The sequence below is a fragment of the Stenella coeruleoalba genome, assembly GCF_951394435.1.
Source record: "Stenella coeruleoalba genome assembly, chromosome: 6".
Classification (NCBI taxonomy): domain Eukaryota; kingdom Metazoa; phylum Chordata; class Mammalia; order Artiodactyla; family Delphinidae; genus Stenella; species Stenella coeruleoalba.
The window spans coordinates 92,648,619-92,667,399 of NC_137151.1; the positions used below are offsets into that span (position 1 = coordinate 92,648,619).

At 40.3% G+C, this 18,781-nt stretch overlaps 1 protein-coding gene across 4 annotated transcripts in view; it reads right to left on the reverse strand.

The window, feature by feature from the left end:
- Positions 1-18,781, reverse strand: part of FTCDNL1 (formiminotransferase cyclodeaminase N-terminal like) — a 202,792-nt gene that overhangs the window by 101,003 nt on the left and 83,008 nt on the right. For 3 of the 4 annotated variants that reach the window (XM_079924134.1, XM_079924135.1, XM_079924133.1), the window contains one exon: positions 8,432-9,370. The exons of the other annotated variant lie outside the window; for it this stretch is intronic. In XM_079924134.1, the coding sequence (XP_079780260.1) occupies positions 8,934-9,370 (437 nt within the window). In that variant the 3' untranslated portion in view covers positions 8,432-8,933. Of the gene's footprint in view, positions 1-8,431; positions 9,371-18,781 lie in introns of those variants that run through there. 4 annotated transcript variants of the gene reach the window in all.

Here is an 18,781-nt window from a genome sequence, read left to right on the forward strand (position 1 = left end):
TCCCAAACCACTTGGTAACAAGACAACAATAAAGAAGGAATAATGCTAACAATCGCAGGGTTTGCTTACACATTAAAAACTGACTACTGCCCTCAACCATACATGACCCCACAGTCAAATAAGTCAGTAGCTGTGGAAGTTGCGAAAACCACAGCTTAAACGCTGAAAGACCCACATTGTACCAGTGGTGTTTCCTTAAAAACAGACAATATCCTCGTCAGTAGAAAGCGCTGAAAACACAAAGAATGACTGAAAGATAGGAGGGGTGGGCACGTGAGAAAGCAAAGAGATGTTTGCGAGAGCTGAGAGGAAATCCTGACACACCAACCTTACCCCCTCCCCACAAAATAACTAGGTCTCCTTTCAGCCCAAGGCTCCCTACTGCCTGGGGAATCTGGCCTCATTCCAACAGCAGTGCCCTCATGTGCTGAACTGAAAATAAAACAAAGGATGCCATTCATCATATTTTTCAACAACTGGTTTCTTTTCTTAGTTTGGAAGAAAAACTTGGCAATCATAAAGCTCAGTTTTTTATTTTTATATATTTTTTTCTTAGTGACAAAATAAACTGAAAAAGAAAAAAAAATGCCCAATGGTAAGAAAAGAAAAATATACAAGACCCTTCAGAGCTCAGTTGGCCACACACTGCCATTCGGCTGACACCAAAGCGTGGAATGCAACACTCTTAAGTTCTCCTAACCCAAAGGGCCAGCTGCCTTCTGCTTCTGTAAGATGTGGCTACTTAGGGAAATTCACATAGGCTCCCAGTGTTAACTATGCTGCATATTTACTTTAATCAAAGTGACATTTCCCAGATGGTGTCATCAGAAAACCTCATCTGAAATGAGGAGTATAAGAGAACTCAGTTGTATATTCTGGGGAAAATTGGATACAGGTGTTCCCCCATTTTAAGATGCCTCAGTTTACGAAAATATAAAACGATGAAACAGATACATTTATGACATGTGACCAGAACCCCCGCCCCCTTAGAAATGGGTACCTGGTACCTAGAATGGGCATCAGGCAGTCACATGAAGGTGAGAATGAATAAATGATAACACCTCTCCATTACCAACTGCACCATCTCAACACTCTCCAGTGTTAACTCTGAGTCTAATGTTTTGTGGTTCCCAGGACCCCCTCAAACACCTCCACCCGGGGTGGGGAGAGGAGGAAAGGCGAGAAAGAAAGCGTTTGAAGCAAGAAGCCACTCAAAGGTACCTCTGAAAATTAGTAGACCTAAAGAATCTAATTCACTGACTATACATGCTGAGACCCTAAGCTGTAAACGAAACAGATGGCTTCCTCCATGGAGGGTGAAGCATAATGATGACATTTACTTTAGTAATTAAATTGTTGTGATGTGGGCTTTGAAAGAAAGGACAGGCATTATGAAGTCTATAACCTAACCTAGTGGTCTTAGAAGATGTTTCTGAGGAAATGACTCATTGCTCCAGAAATTAGACAGCAATGGGTAAAAAGCACAAACTTTAGAAAGGACAGACTAAATGGAAACCTGGTCTTGCAACTTAGCAGCTGTATGACCTTAAGGAAGTTACTTAACCTCTCTGAGCCTCAGTTTTTTGTTTTTCCTCCACAACTTACGCATTTCTGGTGCTGGGTACCAGAAGACATATTCATTTGTGACAACCTTTTGGTCCTGCTTTGTGTGTCACAACACTGGGTAAGCCATCGCAGTGGGAGAGAGGAGTATTCCTGGAAGCCATTCCCCCACTGGGAGAGTTGGCAGTAACTTAACTACGCGTGGAAGTGACTATGAACCACATAAATATATCACACTAAATCCTAATTATCCCCAACTCAACCTCCCTTTATCTGGGTCCAAAAATGCCCATGGCCACTCCCAGAACCAGCTACATAATTTGTGGGGCTCAGTGCAAATGGAAAATTATTCAGAATTTCAGTGACAGCAGAGCACTGAACAAGCACAGGACCCCGGGCTACTGCACAGGCTGTAAGTCCACGAGGCCGACCCTGGCCACTCCAATACCACCTGTCATGAGGAGAAGTTTAATAAAGTATAATTGGGAATATACATCAGTTTCAACAAGTTGTGGCTAAAATATCTTATGTTTGCAAGTTTTACAAAATCGTACAACACTACGAGCTTCTTACCAGGGCCTGTCCCGGGCTTCACACAAGTGAGGGCACTCGCAGCTTAAGCTTCCTCAGCATTGTGGTAAATCTGCCCCGCTAAAATACAGTAGGTGCTCAATAAACACTAGTGAATGAAGCCTTATCCTCAGAGGCTTTACAGTCTAGCCAGCAAGCCAAACAAGAGATCAATTAAAGCCCTGCCACAACTCAACAAATCAAGTCCAAAAAATATAACTGCATGAAATGTGGGGATGTGAATTCAGAGTAGAACAAATAACCCAAGTGACTCTAGGCGGTCTGCCAGCCAGGAGTTTCTGGGGTATTGACTGCACAATCCAGATGTGCCCTGGTGCTAGCTGCAGTTTTGGCACCATCTGGTGGCAACATCCTTCCCTTACTTAAACAGTGACGGGGACCATTCTGGGTCCTACAGACATCGTGCCTCTTTCAGGACTGTGAGAGTGATTCCAGGAATCTCCCAATTAATTGTAGCAAGTTTTGTGACTCAATCTGCAGAAATTCATCTGGGAGAAATCTGGGGATGTGGGGATTCATCCTCCACTTCCTCACTTGGTGAGGCATGGCTGTGCTTAGCAGCACTGAATCAGTCCTGCAGAGGAGACACTGACAGTCCAGGGGAGGAAGTTATGAAACTGGACGCTGATGGATCTTCCAGGTACAGGAAGGAATAAATGGGCAAGAACTCAGTATATGATAATTGTGTAAAAGACAGATCTCGAAGAGATTTTAAATGAGAAAAGAGTACAGAAGTACGGTCTGGAAGAAGTTTCAGGATTCTGAGGTGGGCCATCCTATGGAACTGCCATGGAAGGGGATGTTCAACCAACTGGATGTACAATTTCTCACTAGATCACAAGAAACTAGAGGCAAATGCTGACCAGGCCTAGGAGGAGAGGCCTGAAGTCCTGAGGATGTGGGTTCAAGGGCACTGTTTAGGGTTAGAGCAGTATAAATCTACAGAAGATGGGATATGGTGGGAGGGAACTCCTGACTGACCCAGTGGGCTAAAAAGAACTTGGGGAATTTTATTTCTTTACAGTCATCTACTCCAAAGGGTTGTTGTGAAAATCACATAACAGTACTTGACACTTAGTTGGAATTCAATGAAAGGTAGCCACGATTAATGATGCTAAAAGGGTTCACTGAAGACATCCTTCTGTATCTCGCTCTTTCATCTTGCTTTTATCCTTGTGAAATAGTGGAGTGGATATCATAAAGGAAGGTGAACTACTAAACACAATTGTAGGGTAGACAGAATAATACTTATCAATTACCAAAAATTCTTTATACTTACTAGAAACAATATAATTTTATAACACTTGGTCATTGCTAGACTACATCAATCATAATGATTACTTTTCCCAAAGCAGTTGGTCTTCATGAAGACAGAGGTACCTAAGAAGTTAGGAAACAGTAACTGGTTGCAGATGGGGTTTCCTAAGAAAAAGTTAATAGGATGGTACATAAAAGGCTTGGGAAAGATGTTTAGCTAGGAGCCTACCACCAGCTAAAAAGCATCATCTACCTGGCAGGTGAAGATGGCATGAAAGGAAAGACATACAACTATTAAAAGATTGAAAAGACTGGGCTTCCCTGATGGTGCAGTGGTTGAGAGTCCGCCTGCCGATGCAGGGGACACAGGTTCGTGCCCTGGTTCGGGAAGATCCCACATGCCGCGGAGCGACTGGGCCTGTGAGCCATGGCCACTGAGCCTGCGCGTCCAGAGCCTGTGCTCCGCAACGGGAGAGGCCACAACAGTGAGAAGCCCGCGTACTGCAAAAAAAAAAAAAAAAAAGATTGAAAAGACTTTAATTTTCTTTTCTTTGTTTTTAAATGAATTAATTTATTTGTTTATCTTTGGCTGCGCTGGGTCTCTGTCGCTGCGTGCAGGCTTTTTCTAGCTGCAGCAAGTGGGGGCTACTCTTCATTGCTGTGTGCAGGCTTCTCATTGTGGTGGCTTCTCTGTTGCAGAGCACCAGCTCTAGGCGCGTGGGCTTCAGTAGTTGTGGCACTCAGGCTCAGTAGTTGTGGCTCATGGGCTCTAGAGTGCAGGCTCAGAAGTTGTGGTGCACAGGCTTAGTTGCTCCGTGGCATGTTGGATCTCCCCAGACCAGGGCTCGAACCCATGTCCCCTTCATTGGCAGGTGGATTCTTAACCACTGACCATGAGGGAAATCCCAACTTTAATTTTTAAAATTATATTAGTCTATATTTTTAATGGTGGACTAAGCTACTACATGAAAGACATTCACTCTAGAGTCTTTTGGAAAACTCTATCCAATGATTTACCATGATATTTCCAATCCTTACCCCAATTCAACACTCAGACTCCCTATTAGATGAAAGAATAGCAAGACTGTCAAAGGGAACACAGAACGTGATGATAAGAAAACAATGAAATTCAGAGAATACAATGCGAATGAGAAGAAAAGGCAAGTAATCATCAACAAGCTGTTTTCATTAGGTTCTATAGATCCACACTGAATATTTTCTGCCTTTTTCTCCTTTCCTTCCATTTGGTCTGTTGATAGGTTTATTTCTGACAGGATCTAGTCAGAATTTATTTCTGACAGGATCTAAGTATTTCAAAAGAAATAACGTTGAAAATTTGGTCAACAGTTGTTGGAGAACCAAAAGAGCTAGGAGAGAATGTGGTGCCCAGAGATAAAAATAACTGCAGGAAGCACTATGCCCCAAGGCTGGAGGATCAAAGGGAGGGGGCAGGGTTCTCAGAGTCTAGAAGCCTAGAGAGGCCTCACAGAGCTGGGGTTCAGCCACTGCCGGTGCTTCTGAGTGCACATTGAGGCAGGTTCTCAAAGTGACAGGAGAAAAAAGCTGGAGCCTGGAACCAAGAGCCACTGTCAGGTCAAGAGCCACTGCTGCGGTGGGGCTGCCCGAAACGGGAAGGAACTTGAAACAGCAAGCCCCTCTCCTCCTTCAGCCCTGCAGCCTCCCTGTCCAGCTCCCCAGAGAGGCAGAGCCTAACGGCAGAGTCCTGGTGGCATAAAGCAGCATAGGTGAGGGTTGGTGTGGGGCTGAGAGACAAAAGCTGGACCATGCACACATTACACATTTAGAAAGAGCAATGCATCCCATGTTTAGGTCTCTGTCGCTCATCTTAACTCACAACAAACTAATTAGCCGCAAAATACTGCAAATTGGGCAAAAGAAGTGACAGAGTAATCCAACGTCAGGCTGAGTTCAACCAGAGCCATGCTTCACCAGCACCTTTCCTTGTACCTTAGAGGAGCACTCTAAGGGATTGCTGTTAGCGGCCTAACTGTTCTTACCTATGAAAAATGGGCTCCTTCGAAGCCATGTGCGGGCCTGCTTAAAACAATAAGCTTTTCGAACCCCCAAGTGCGACATACTCCGGGAGCGTGGTCTGGATGCTTATCAAACAAGTTCCTGGGCCATTCTCTGAAGTTTCTGGGCAAGTACAAACAAAAGAGTCAAATAAAATGCCTTTTAAAAGCAAGGCAGTGGAGCACGTACCCTGTCAGTGAGATCCTCATATCCCCACAGAGTAAACAGTAACATGAGAATATTTATACTAAACAAAACTGTATATCAAGCCTGCTTTGGCTCAGCCAGAGGGAATGATAAATTCCTTGCAGATCTCTCATAGAGTGGTCCTTTGTGGTCCATGGACGCCACTTCCAAGACGGTACAAACCAATTACAGAGTAAGGCTTTTCATTATGTTGAGGAATGAAAATATCACCCCCCATTTTGTTTTATTTTACAGTTATATTTTACTTAGCCCTCCCCCTTATGTTAAAGATGTTTTAACTTGTGGAGTCAAGCCCAAGTTCAGGTTGGAAGCAAATGACAGCCCCTCCCCACCAACAACAAAAGCCCTTATCACCTCACAGCCTAGATTTTTGCTTTCCTTGTCCCACTTCTAAGAAACTAAAACTTGAATTTAAAGTGGGGTGGAGTAAAAAACACTAAAGAGTTAATAAAATGTAAACTCTATTTGTCCACATCGATTTTGTCCCATTTACAATTGGCACAAGTCATGGGCAAAGTCATCTGGCAGGAGATGGAGGTTAAACAAGCTATGAAGCCACATTCCATACAATGTCCACTTTGAGGTCCAATGGAAAAAATACTGCAGAAACATTTGCACAAAGTGTTGGTCTGTTTCTAAGAGAGTAATATGAGAAAAGGTTAATATGAATCAGGGTATTTGTTAGTTTGGTCAGATTTTTCTCAACCCAATTTGATAATCCTTCTTTGTTATAGATCCATCCTGGCTACTTCTGCCAGCTCATACATAGAGAGAGCTGATGATGCCACATCCGTCCAAAGGATAAACCTTCAGCAACTTACAGCTGTTTCAGATTTTCTAAAGAACCATGGTGGAGCAAGGGAGAAGGGGAAGAGAGGAAGACAATAGAAAAAAACAGCGAAATTAGAATATGAACAAGTGGTAAGAAGTGAGGTTGCGCTGGTTTTGAAAGTTGTTTATAACAAAAATAGTAAATTATTGTCTTAAATAGACAGCTGGGCTTCCCTGGTGGCGCAGTGGTTGAGAGTCCACCTGTCGATGCAGGGGACACGGGTTTGTGCCCCGGTCTGGGAATATCCCACATGCCGCGGAGCGGCTGGGCCCGTGGAGCCATGGCCGCTCAGCCTGTGCGTCCGGAGCCTGTGCTCCGCAACAGGAGAGGCGACAACAGTGAGAGGCCCGCGTACCGCAAAACAAAGCAAAACAAAACAAAAGACAGCTGGATCAAATGCCAAATTTAATCAACTCCATTTTAAACCATTAACTAAGCCTCACATGTAGTGCCCAAGTCCATCATAATAGATTAAAAAGGGAAAAACAGATCTTATATGTTTGTACACTTTAATGGATATTAGAAATTTGACAAAATTTTATTTAGAAAGTGTGGGCTTAGTGAAATTGTCTTATTCACATGTTTGTTTTTTGTGTTTTTTTAAATTTTTATGAAATTAATATATAATTTTTAATAATTGTGGTAAAATATACATAAAATTTACCATTTTAACCATTTTTAAGTGTGTAGTTCAGTGGCATTAAGTATTCATATTATTGTACAACCATCACCACTATCCATCTCCAGAATTATTTTTTCATCTTCAAAAACTGAAACTCCGTACACCCATTAAATAGATGTTTGGTTATAAACAGGCCTTGCTCAAAACTGGCAGTCTAGAATGCAGTGATACGAATCTGGAGAGGTTAATCCAGGCAAGTGGCAAATGAATCAACTCCTACTACAACCCCTAATGACTCAGTGACAACCTGTGCTTTTACCCTCTCATGTGTTTAATACTGATGACCAAAACTGAAGCAAAGCTCTAGAAGAGATCTGGAAAAAGTGTTAATATATTTCATTTTTACATTACAGCTTACAAAGTACTTCCATTTATCCCCTAGAACACAATCTGAGTGGGAACTCTTTTCCCTGTTTTATAGGCAATGAAACTATGCCTACGGGGAAGGTAAGGGCAAGGACCAGAACCCAGGCCAGAATCCACTGTCCATCACTTATCCTACTAGGCCACATGGCCTCTGACAAAGCAAGAGAAAAAAGAGGCATGACAACTTCTCAGCTCTCCCGGACTCACTGGGTCTAACTGGAGAGCATTTGCTCTCTTCATCACAGCAACTAAACTTCCTTACGCCTGAAAACCACACCTGGTTCATCATTTCTCCATCTTTGCTGTATTTATATTAAACAGCAAAAAGAAAACACCCCCAAAAAAGCACAATTCTGAAACACAATTAATGCAATCACAGTCAAGAGTCAAATGTAAGTCAAAAAAATATACTAGGATAGATTACTGGATCCTATAAAAAGACTGAGTTCAACCTCTTTTTTATTTTTAATTACTTAAAATAAACACATTATGTGCTCTTATTAGACAAGACCATAATCTTTCTTGCTAAACAAAACCTATGGAAAAATTCATTTCTTTGTGCTTTATGAACAGAAAGCATCTTGTACCAAAGAATTATAAGCACTAAGGATTTACATAAAATTGTCAGAATCAGCAAGTGGTGGCTTCTTTCAGTTCACAGAGAGGCAACCTATTTTGATTTCTTTCAAATAACATTTTTCCACCAAAACCCTTCTCTTTGCTCAAGAGCAATAAATTCCCTAAACCTTCAGACTTCCCATTTAAATTCCAAAAAGAATAAATACAATCCCTTGAAGTCATGCCCAACACCATCATTCCACTTCTCCACATAAACATAAAAAAATTAGACAAATCTGGCTCCAGAATGAACAGTGGGTCATCCCAAACAAGGCAGGAAAGAACAATCATGCTTCGAAAGAGTAATTTTATTTTATAATTCTCCCCATTTTTTAGTTACTTAGTACTTGATTTTTAAAAGTGCACATTAAAAAAATGATTACTTAAAAAATGAGAGTTGAATACAGGACTCTGGAATAAAGAGGTCAGGAAAACCAAATAAATTGAGTCCGTTTTTAGTTTTGTTCATGATAATTAAAGACGATTTGGCAATGATGGCCATTTTACCCAGCTGATTCAGGAGGGCTTCTAGTACATGCAAGTGCATGAACTTGATACAGAGGAGGATTTCACGAAGTTTTAATGACGACTAGAAATATCATAAGGCGATTATGGACAATCTTTCAACACCTGTTGTTGTCACTGGACAGAGAATGCTTCCAGTTTTCCAATTCACAGCTGGAACCAAGCTCTTGGATCTTCCACTCGTCTTCACTGGCCAAAAGAAAACTTTGTAAGGGCTGATATTTTTTCCTTACAATTTCAATGAAGCCTTAGATTGGATCACATGAAAATGCCTCTGCGTATCTTCCAGAACTCCCCAATACCTTCCTTAATAGCATATTCAGCACAGTTCTTGCACTCTTGGGGTGTAAATCCAATTAATGCTCTTCCTTTAATGCCAATTCCCTGATCACTTGCCAATTTTTTAACTTGAGCTTCTATGTAATGAGGAGATACATAATAAAAATGGTCCCCAAGGACACTGTAAGCCATGTATTGAGAGCCTTCTGAGGTTTCTGTAACTTCTTGATCTTCAAAACTCTCTACATTGCAAGCTATCTCAATTTTCCCTTCGTGAGGAAAAGCCATCGTTTGGACGCCCCTCAATCCATTCACATTTGAGCCCCGAATGGCACTAACGATCTCTTTTCCCAGAGCCAAGTCTTGAGAATCTATGGTAACATTGCAGTTCATCACATATGGGCTAGCGCCGATGCCTAAATCATTAGAAAAGCATGTTAATCAAGCAAAGTGAAAGCCTCATTTTGAAGATTCTATTCTTTACCCAATTTTAATCCAAGGAGTTTCCTTTACTTGGTTTTACTTTTAAAATAATACACAAATATTCCTCATTATCAACTCCAGAATTGTCTAAAGGTCATACATATTTTTAATAACAGAGTTATTTGAGCTATAAGCAGATACTTTTATCTACTCTAAATGTATCTGGATGTTTTTTCTAGAATGGTTAAGAAAAGCCCAGACTTTCTAAAGTATCAACAGATATTTCAAAAGGCACATTTGAAAATTAAATATCAACAGCAGCAAAATGTCTTGGCCTTCCATTCATTTCGAAGGCCATCTCCACAGGGGCTGGAATTCAGTGCCAGGACTACGGGTCTGGGAGACAGGAATAAATCACACTCTGTACCCATCCCTTCCACCCCAAACACAGACCCATCATCACTGAGCTAGGTTAAGATCGGATTCAAATGAACCTCAGCAACAGTCTTGGCTAGGAAAGGAGGTCACTAAAAAGTGACAAACAGTCTTGGAATTGGGAAGGACAAAGGGACTCTTGTGTCTCATGACCATGTGGGTTTGGCAGGGCAGGGTTTGGGGCACTATGTATACCTTCTTGGTATAACCAGTTGGAGGCATCTCTTTCTTCCATCCCCAGCTTCCCAAGGGACTGGGACTGCCATTGCTACTCCAGAGCCTGGTTACTCTAGAGCCCAGGGGCAACTGTCCTGCTTTTCCCTGCCTTGGGGAAGATGCAGCTCATGTTACATAAATAGCCCTGCTCTAATTATAGTTTACATTATAAGATGGACAACTTGGTTAAATTAGCATTGGTATAAAAAGCTTAGGTTTGCAGTTTCTTCATTTTGGGGGAACTTTACATTTCTAAATGCAAAGTGACTAGGGATTGATGAGGGATAAAAGGCTGACCTCACCTTCAGCATAAGACAATTCTTTAGTTACTATTCCAACATTATTTTACTGTCAATGCTTTTTCTTGCTACTTTCAAACTTATTGCTCATGGTGTCAGTATCCAGTGAGAGATCCTGCTGAATTCACTTTCCCCTAGACAGTCGTGGTTTGGGGGCTTTGCTGCCTAGCCTGGGTACTCTCATACTAATAGACGCTTTACAGAAAATCAGCACACGGAAACCACATTTCATCTTTTTCCCACACATGTACATAATGAAACATTTCAACTCCCGAGGCTGGGCCTCTTCCTACTGGGAATTCTGCAGGAATGAATCAGATTACAGTATTTCTCCATAATGCTTATTTCATAAAAATTAAATTTCCTAACAGTCAATACATATCTCTCTCAACCTCATATACCAATCACTTACTCTAAATATCTTTGAGAATTGTATCAGTTTTAACAGTTCACAGAGTACAACTGGAAATTTTTCTTGTCAATGCTAATGTCATTCATTAATGGAAAGCATCCAAGCATGGTTTCTCTCTCCTCTACCCCTCAACAGGTAATGTTACAAACAGCCCCATTTTTCTCATATCTGATATACATACCCTATTCTGACTCAAGAAGTGGCCTCATCTTTATCATTATTCAAACAAATAGCTAGATCACACTCAGATTTTGCTGAAAAGTATGTATACATATATTGGGTTATACTAAGTATTGATACTATTCAAAATACTTATTGGGCCTATTGTGCTTTGCTATACCAGAACTTTGATATGCCCAGTCAACATTCAGATATTCATATGTAAGTTATCAGCTTGGGGGAGCTAGTCACTTCCAAGGCAAGTTCGTTCATATGGACCCAGGGCTCTTCCTCCCCACAGTATGGTGGCATGGACCATTCCATCCCTAAAGACATGGGACTTTTTCTGAATCCCCCATCCAGCAGATTCCAAGGCACCTGCTACCACCATGTGCCCAATAACTGTACCTTCTGTCACAGAATTTCTAAAATTGATCATTCTTGCTAATAAATGAACTCATTACCTAAGATAAGTTATTAGATGTAGAATAAGCTTAGATGTTAAGTCCAGAGCACAAGAGTGCCATAAAGAATTCACTTGTCCCAACACCGATTCACTTAATTAAAATAAATCTCTACTTAAAAAATTCCTTCAAAAGCTAATTATTTCTTAGAAAAATAAAATTGAACATTAGAAGTAACTTTTATATTCTCTTCTAAATAAAATAAGAGTAATCACAAACAACACAGAATAATCATTTCTTTTGTGTATGCTCTTGTTATGTGTGTTTTAAATTCTTTTTTAAAATTTATTTATTTATTTTTGGCTGCATTGGGTCTTTGTTGCTGTGCATGGGCTGTCTCTAGTTGTGTTGAGCAGGGGCTACTCTTCGTTGAGGTGCGCGGGCTTCAGTAGTTGTGGCACGCGGGCTCAATAGTTGTGGCTCGCGGGCTCTAGAGCACAGGCTCAGTAGTTGTGGCGCACGGTCTTAGTTGCTCCATGTCATGTGGGATCTTCCTGGACCAGGGATCGAACCCGTGTCCCCTGCATTGGCAGGCGGATTCTTAACCACTGCACCTCCAGGGAAGTCCCTTAAATACTTCTATTAAACTTTAATTATATAATAATTAATTTTGTTTTATCATTATATCTTATTCAAGCAGTGAATAAACAGAGACAGTCAATGAAGCCGAGAAGTTTCTGGACTAATCAGGTAGTAGTACCCTTCCTGAGGGGTTGTGAGGTCATGATCCATTTCTTAGAAGGAAAGAAAGGAAGAAAGGAAGAAAGGGAGAAAGAAAGGGAAAAAGAAAAGAAAAGAAGAAGAGGGCTTCCCTGGTGGCGCAGTGGTTGAGAGTCCACCTGCCGATGCAGGGGACATGGGTTCGTGCCCCAGTCCTGGAAGATCCCACATGCCGCGAAGCAGCTAGGCCCGTGAGCCATAGCTGCTGAGCCTGCGTGTCCGGAGCCTGTGCTCCGCAACGGGAGAGGCCACAACAGTGAGAGGCCCGCGTACCGCAAAAAAAAAAGAAAAGAAGAAGAGAAACTGCTTTCTGCCCAAATGCACGCATTTCTAATTCCTCCATTTAATCCTTCCCATGTCCAACACCAATATGGTGACCCAATTCTAATGAATCAAATTCTGCATTTAAATCCAGCAGTCCCAGTGACCTTATATGAAATGCTGAATTTGATTTTTTTATGCTAGTTTAAACTTAGTAAAGATTCTTTAAATAAGGGAGGTAATTAATCCCAGAAAATCGTAATTCTAGTTAAATGTCATATAATTAAAGAAATTCCATTTTTTGCTCTAAAATTAGAAACCTGATGTGAAAGTTTGTTTCTCAGTTTGCGGTCTCGCCCCGCTCCTGCCTCCCGCAGATTGGCACTCGGCTGCTCTGGCGGCAGCATGAATCTCCTCACTGCAAAGCTGAAATTCCAATTTTATTCCAACGCAACTGTCACAACGCCCTGAAGCAAGCTAAAAACAAGGAAAAAAATCTTTGGTATGATTTCACTTTCCATGTGTTCTTTAATGAAAAATTTATCATTCTAAATATTGGTGTTTACTCCTAGTTATATACTTTTTTTATCAAAAAGAAAAAGAAACTGAGATTCAGTTGCTATTATTTCACAGGGAAATATAACAGGCCTGATGTTTTCCTGACAATTCTGTTATTTTCTTGTGTGGAAACACTGTATTTATCATATACTGTACGGCTGGTGATTCAGATATTGTAGAGACCTTATGGTGAACTGATATAGATGTAAACTCTTTATGCCAGATTGTTTAAGCATAAAAAAAACAAATGCACTTAATTAACATCTGATGTGTAGCTTTTGCAAACACAAATGCAATATTTGTGTTTGAGCACTGGCAGTAATGACTGTGAACTATGCTATTAATGTCTGGTTTAAAGATGCTTGCGGTAGGACCATGTCTGGAATAACACAAATAAAAAACTGCATTCAGACAAAACAATAGTGAAGAGGCCATTAGAAAAATGAAAAAGCAGCACTCAAAAGAAACACATGTATTTTTTCCCCCTTTAGATCAAAACTATTCTCAAAAATAGTTCCAGGTGCCATCATCTTCAATCAATTAATGGTGAAAAGATTCTATATATTTTCCTCCACAGAAAGGATTTCATTTTAGGGAGTCAGAAGTTGCTAAGGGATGTATTTAGAAGTTCTATTTATCATATTAAGTTCCTCTTTGGCGGCTTAGTTTTAAAAGATGCATGAGGAGAGAGCCGAGGTGGTGCTTTGGGATATTTGGCATTTTTATATCTGAAGAGAGAACTGCAAATTTGTGGATTACATTACAGTTTGAATAAATAAAGAGATTCTCATGAACTAATGTGCGACTCCCTCATTAAATATGTTTTTACTGAAAACCTGCTGAGTTCCAGGAACCATGCAGGTTACTGGGTGTAAAAACATGAAAGTTAAAATAACATAAAACCTAGCCTAAATGTGGTCCTTGCTTCAGACTAACAAACAGAGCAAGAAAACAGACTTGGAACTCAGGTTCAAAAATATAAACAGCTGTTATTACACCAAAAGCAATTAGTCATCATTACGTATTGGTATTTTAAATTTTTTAGAACATGTACTAAAGAGAAACCACAGCTGAAACAGGACATTTGATGACTAAAGCCATAAAACTCAAACATAATTGCTAAGTCCAATACTCCCATGGCGGGAAGAATGCAGGACTCTTATGCATGTGGCCAAATCCACAGAAAAGAAAGCTGAGTGACACTGTGTGGCATAGGGCCGGCAGTGGCTCCCCGTGAGTCTGAATTCAAGTTCTACCTCTTCAGGGACACTGCCTCTGCTCAGCTGTCTTTCAGCAAAATGGCTATGACGTTTTCCCACTCTGCAAGGAATTGTGAGCCTCAATTTCTCAACTCTGAATCTTTCAGAGTAACAGTACTTCAGAGAGGAAATCACAGAGGTAGATACATGTTAATATCATAATGGAATGAAGCCAGTCCAGTTGAAAGGAACCTCAGGTGATCTGCCTGCTCCCAGGTTTTCTATAGAACAGTGCCTTTCACCAGCTCATGCAGAGACAAAAGCAAAGTCCTTCATGCTTCTATTACAGGTTACACACTTAATTACACATTGAGCCTTTCATTCCAACTAGATTTACAAGCAAATGTAGAAAATTATGAAAATAGGTTCCTCAAAACAGGACTCATTCTAAAACTAGAAATTATTTTTCAAAGACTAGGTAAAGTTTTGGGTGTGAAGTAAACGGCATTATTCAATGTCAAGAAAAGTGCCTGATGCTGCAACTTCTCATTTACTGAGACAGAACTAAGCAGGGACAGCTCTCACTAACCCATTGAAATAACTAAACAGAAGTCCTTGATTCCAAGATGTGCCAATTACCTCCATCTATGATTCCTAAGGCATCATATGAAACTACAGTTCAAAGAACTGTCCCTCTATTTTTAAACAATGATGCATATATGCAGGCCAGTCATATATCAGCCAGCGGTGTTTAAATTATCCTATAAATGTTTAGGGTTTTAAAATATATATGTATAAAGTATTTATTTATAGATCTAAAAGTATCAACTATTACTGCTTTGTCCTTATTTATGTTCCTCATGAGCTGGCCAACTACAAACTTTTAAAAGGAATTTGGTTTAAAAGATTTTGTGTGTTTGGCACTGACTATGGGTGTTAATCATTTCTGAGCTCACTTTTTTCTCTTCTGTTTATAATATTCTCAGGGAACTTCAAAACAGAAACCTGTTCCCTTATAGATTCTGCTTCCTCTTGGGTACTGTGTAGATTACTTTGTCACTGGAAAGTTAACTGTAAGTGTTCAGTTGATAGCACCAATCATTTCTATTTAATTTTTTTAGGAAAAGAAATAAATACGCAATGTGTTGAAGCTTTTCTGTTTTGATGGGAGGAGTGGAAAACTATGTTGAGAAACATTGATGTAAATAAAAAATGTTAGAAAAATATATAAAGCCATTAAATTTAAAAATAAGGAGGGAAATCGCCATAGTTAGGAACTAAATTCACTGAAAAATTATATGAATAACATTTCTACCCTAATGACAGAGGTGCTAGAAATTCTCCTTCAGTAGATATTACTTTTAAAAATGAAAACATTTTACTCCTTCTTACGTGTTTCTTAAGAGATAATTCGTGCAAGTAAGGTAACCTAAGATTTCTGTTGATTATGTGTCTTAAACTCGAATTATAATCTTGTTCATGAAATATTAGAAACTGTTTATCCATATCCTTTACTCACTGTTCCTCTCTGAAACATTTTACTTTTCTATTAGAATCTGCTTTGAGCCTATTAAATGAGGTGTCTCTCGATGAATAACAGTATACCTAGCCTTGGCAACTTATAATTTTCATGTTTTTTGCACAAACTGAGGATTCTGCCACTTAGGAGATATTAGCAAAAAAGACATACGGAGGGGAAAGTTGTGCTACTTTTCCCTTCTTTTCTTAAATCTTTCATCAGCAATCTGAATAAATGCAATGACACCCAGCTTTTATAAAACTGATCATTGATAAACCTCAATAATTAGCCTTTATGAAAGATGATGGAAAGTAATCACAAGATCAAATCAATTTAGAGAAATAATGAAAATAAGTTGAAAGCTTTAAGAATTTAAAAACACTTTTCTTACAAATATATAACATAAATAAAATAAATAGATGCATACATATATTTTACAATATTGAGATCATACTGTTTATACTACTTTATATCCTTTGGCCTTGACACTGGCTTTCTCTCTGCCTGAGACTACTGTCCACATCTCCACGTGGCTAACTGCCTCTCTCCCAGTCTTTGCTCCGACACTGCCTTCACTATGAGGCCTACTTTGGTTTATCCCATTTAAAAACTGTAGTTCAGGACCTCCCTGGTGGCGCAGTGGTTGAGAGTCCGCCTGCCGATGCAGGGGACACGGGTTCGTGCCCCGGTCCGGGAAGATCCCACGTGCCGCGTAGCGGCTGGGCCCATGAGCCATGGCCGCTGAGCCTGCGCGTCCGAAGCCTGTGCTCCGCAACAGGAGAGGCCACAGCGGTGAGAGGCCCGCGTACGGCAAAAAAAAAAAAAAAAAAAAAACTGAACAGGACAATGGGAATCATGTGTCTGGGATGGGAGTGAACTACAGTTTTGTTTGTTTTTTTGGCTGTAGCACTTATTTTCTAACATACTATATAATTCTTTATTTATTAAGCTTGTTATTTACTGTCGCTCTCTTCACCCCTTCCCCACTGGAATGTAAACTCTTTTTTTTTTGGCTGCGTTGAGTCTTCGTTGCTGCTCGCAGGTTTTCTCTAGTTGCGGCGAGCGGGGGCTACTCTTCGTTGCGGTGCGCGGGCTTCTCACTGCGGTGGCTCCTCTTGGTGCGGAGCACGGGCTCTAGGTGCACGGGCTTCAGTAGTTGTGGTACGTGGGCTCAGTAGTTGTGGCTCACGGGCTCTAGAGCGCAGGCTCAATAGTTGTGGCACACGGGCTTAGCTGCTCCGCAGCATGTGAGATCTTCCTGGACCAGGGCTTGAACCTGTGTCCCCTGCATTGGCAGGCAGATTCTTAACCACTGCGCCACCAGGAAAATCCCTGGAATGTAAATGCTTTGAGGGCAAATAAATTCTATTTTCCCCACTGACGATAGTGCCTAGCACATACTAGGTACTTGATAAATATTTGTTGCAGGGACTTCCCTGGTGGTCTAGTGGCTAAGACTCCACGCTCCCAATGCAGGGGGCTCTGGGTTCGATCCCTGGTCAGGGAACTAGCTCCCATATGCTGCAACTAAGAGTTCGCATGCCACAGCTAAGACCCGGCGCAGCCAAATAAATAAAAATATTAAAAAAAAATATTTGTTGCATTAATTAATAAACTGCAAATTCTCTCTACATTGTATTGTATTTTTCAAGTCTCTAAAAATTCTTCCAAACCTTCACACTTAATTGCTTGCATAATAGTCTTTCACCTAGGTATAGCTTATTTAATAATCACTCTCAAATACTGAACATTTACATTGTTTCCCGTATTTACTATTATAAATAGTTCTTTGATAAACATACTTGTGCATAAGTACATGTACTTTTTATTATTTCCTCAGGAATAAATCTATTTCCTTAAGATAAATCTATCACTAGAACTAGAATTTCTGCAAAGCAGTTACATATATTCTTGGAGCTCTTAATACACATCACCAACTCACTTCCAAAAAGTTTATACCAATTGATGCTACCGTTAGTAGCATGAGTGCCTCTAACTAAATCTTTATCAGTATCAAATTTTACCTTTAAAATACCATCTTTAAACATTTTTGTGCCAATCTTGGCATTTTAAAGTAAACTTAGGACTTTCAGATGTTGATGAAATTCTCCATGTAAATCACAGATCTCCACATGGAGTAAAAATAGAGAAGAAATTAGAAATCCCAATGGCTTGTCCATTCCAATCAAACAATGTAAAATGGGTGAGATTATCCCAACACCAGACAACCATTAGGTGAGATGGGGGAGCAGTGTTCACTTTGGTTTAGACAATTACAAACCAAGTTTGTACTTAGAAGATTGAATATGATTAGTGATAACATGAACATTTAGTCTTTAACTCAGATATGCTTTTTAGAGTCCTCTAAAGTTCTCCCTAAATACCGACCCATTCAGTCTCATAGCAATGCAGAAAGAGAATGAAGTTTTTCCAGGGACTGCCTAATCCAATACTAAAGCCAGTTCTGTTCTCTAGTACTAGGATCCCTGCTTCTAATTCCTGTTCACTGACTGTAATCCCAGTCACTGGGCACTGCGCTGACAAGGTTTGTGAAATAATCCTTTCAGTCTTTAGTAAGGCCCAAATTAGAAGCCAGGAAATAGCTGTCTGAAAATTTAGTCACAAACTTACACTTCTACATTTGTGAGACAAATCGTGGGAAAATATGTGAGGTTCAAATTGGCAGGGAGCAATCAGCTTCTTCCTTTTTCCATAAGTAAAGACTAACACACAATTTTTTATAAATCTTTTCTCTAAATGGAAGGAAAAAATGGCCCCTTAGTACTGTGTTCGGCACTTAATAGACATTATTTCAACTTCACAGTCTCATGAGGGAGATATAATTATTATGTCCATTTTATAGATATGGGAACTGAGGCTTAATGAGTTAAGGAACACTCTGAAGTCACACGGCCAATGAACAGCAAGGCCAGGATTCGAGCAGAGCCTCAAAGCCTGCACTGTTTTCATTGTACTGCTCTGCTTGATTATAGATATCATTGGTTTGAGAGCAGAATTCTGCACCAGGGATTAGTAACCAAAAGCCTATGGGTAACTGCACCATGGGGAAATGTGTTTCTTATGGTTGCCCACCTCTTGCTCCTTGGGGACCTAGTATCTTAGTAACGGCTAAAATATTAACTGACTATGAAAATGTTACCT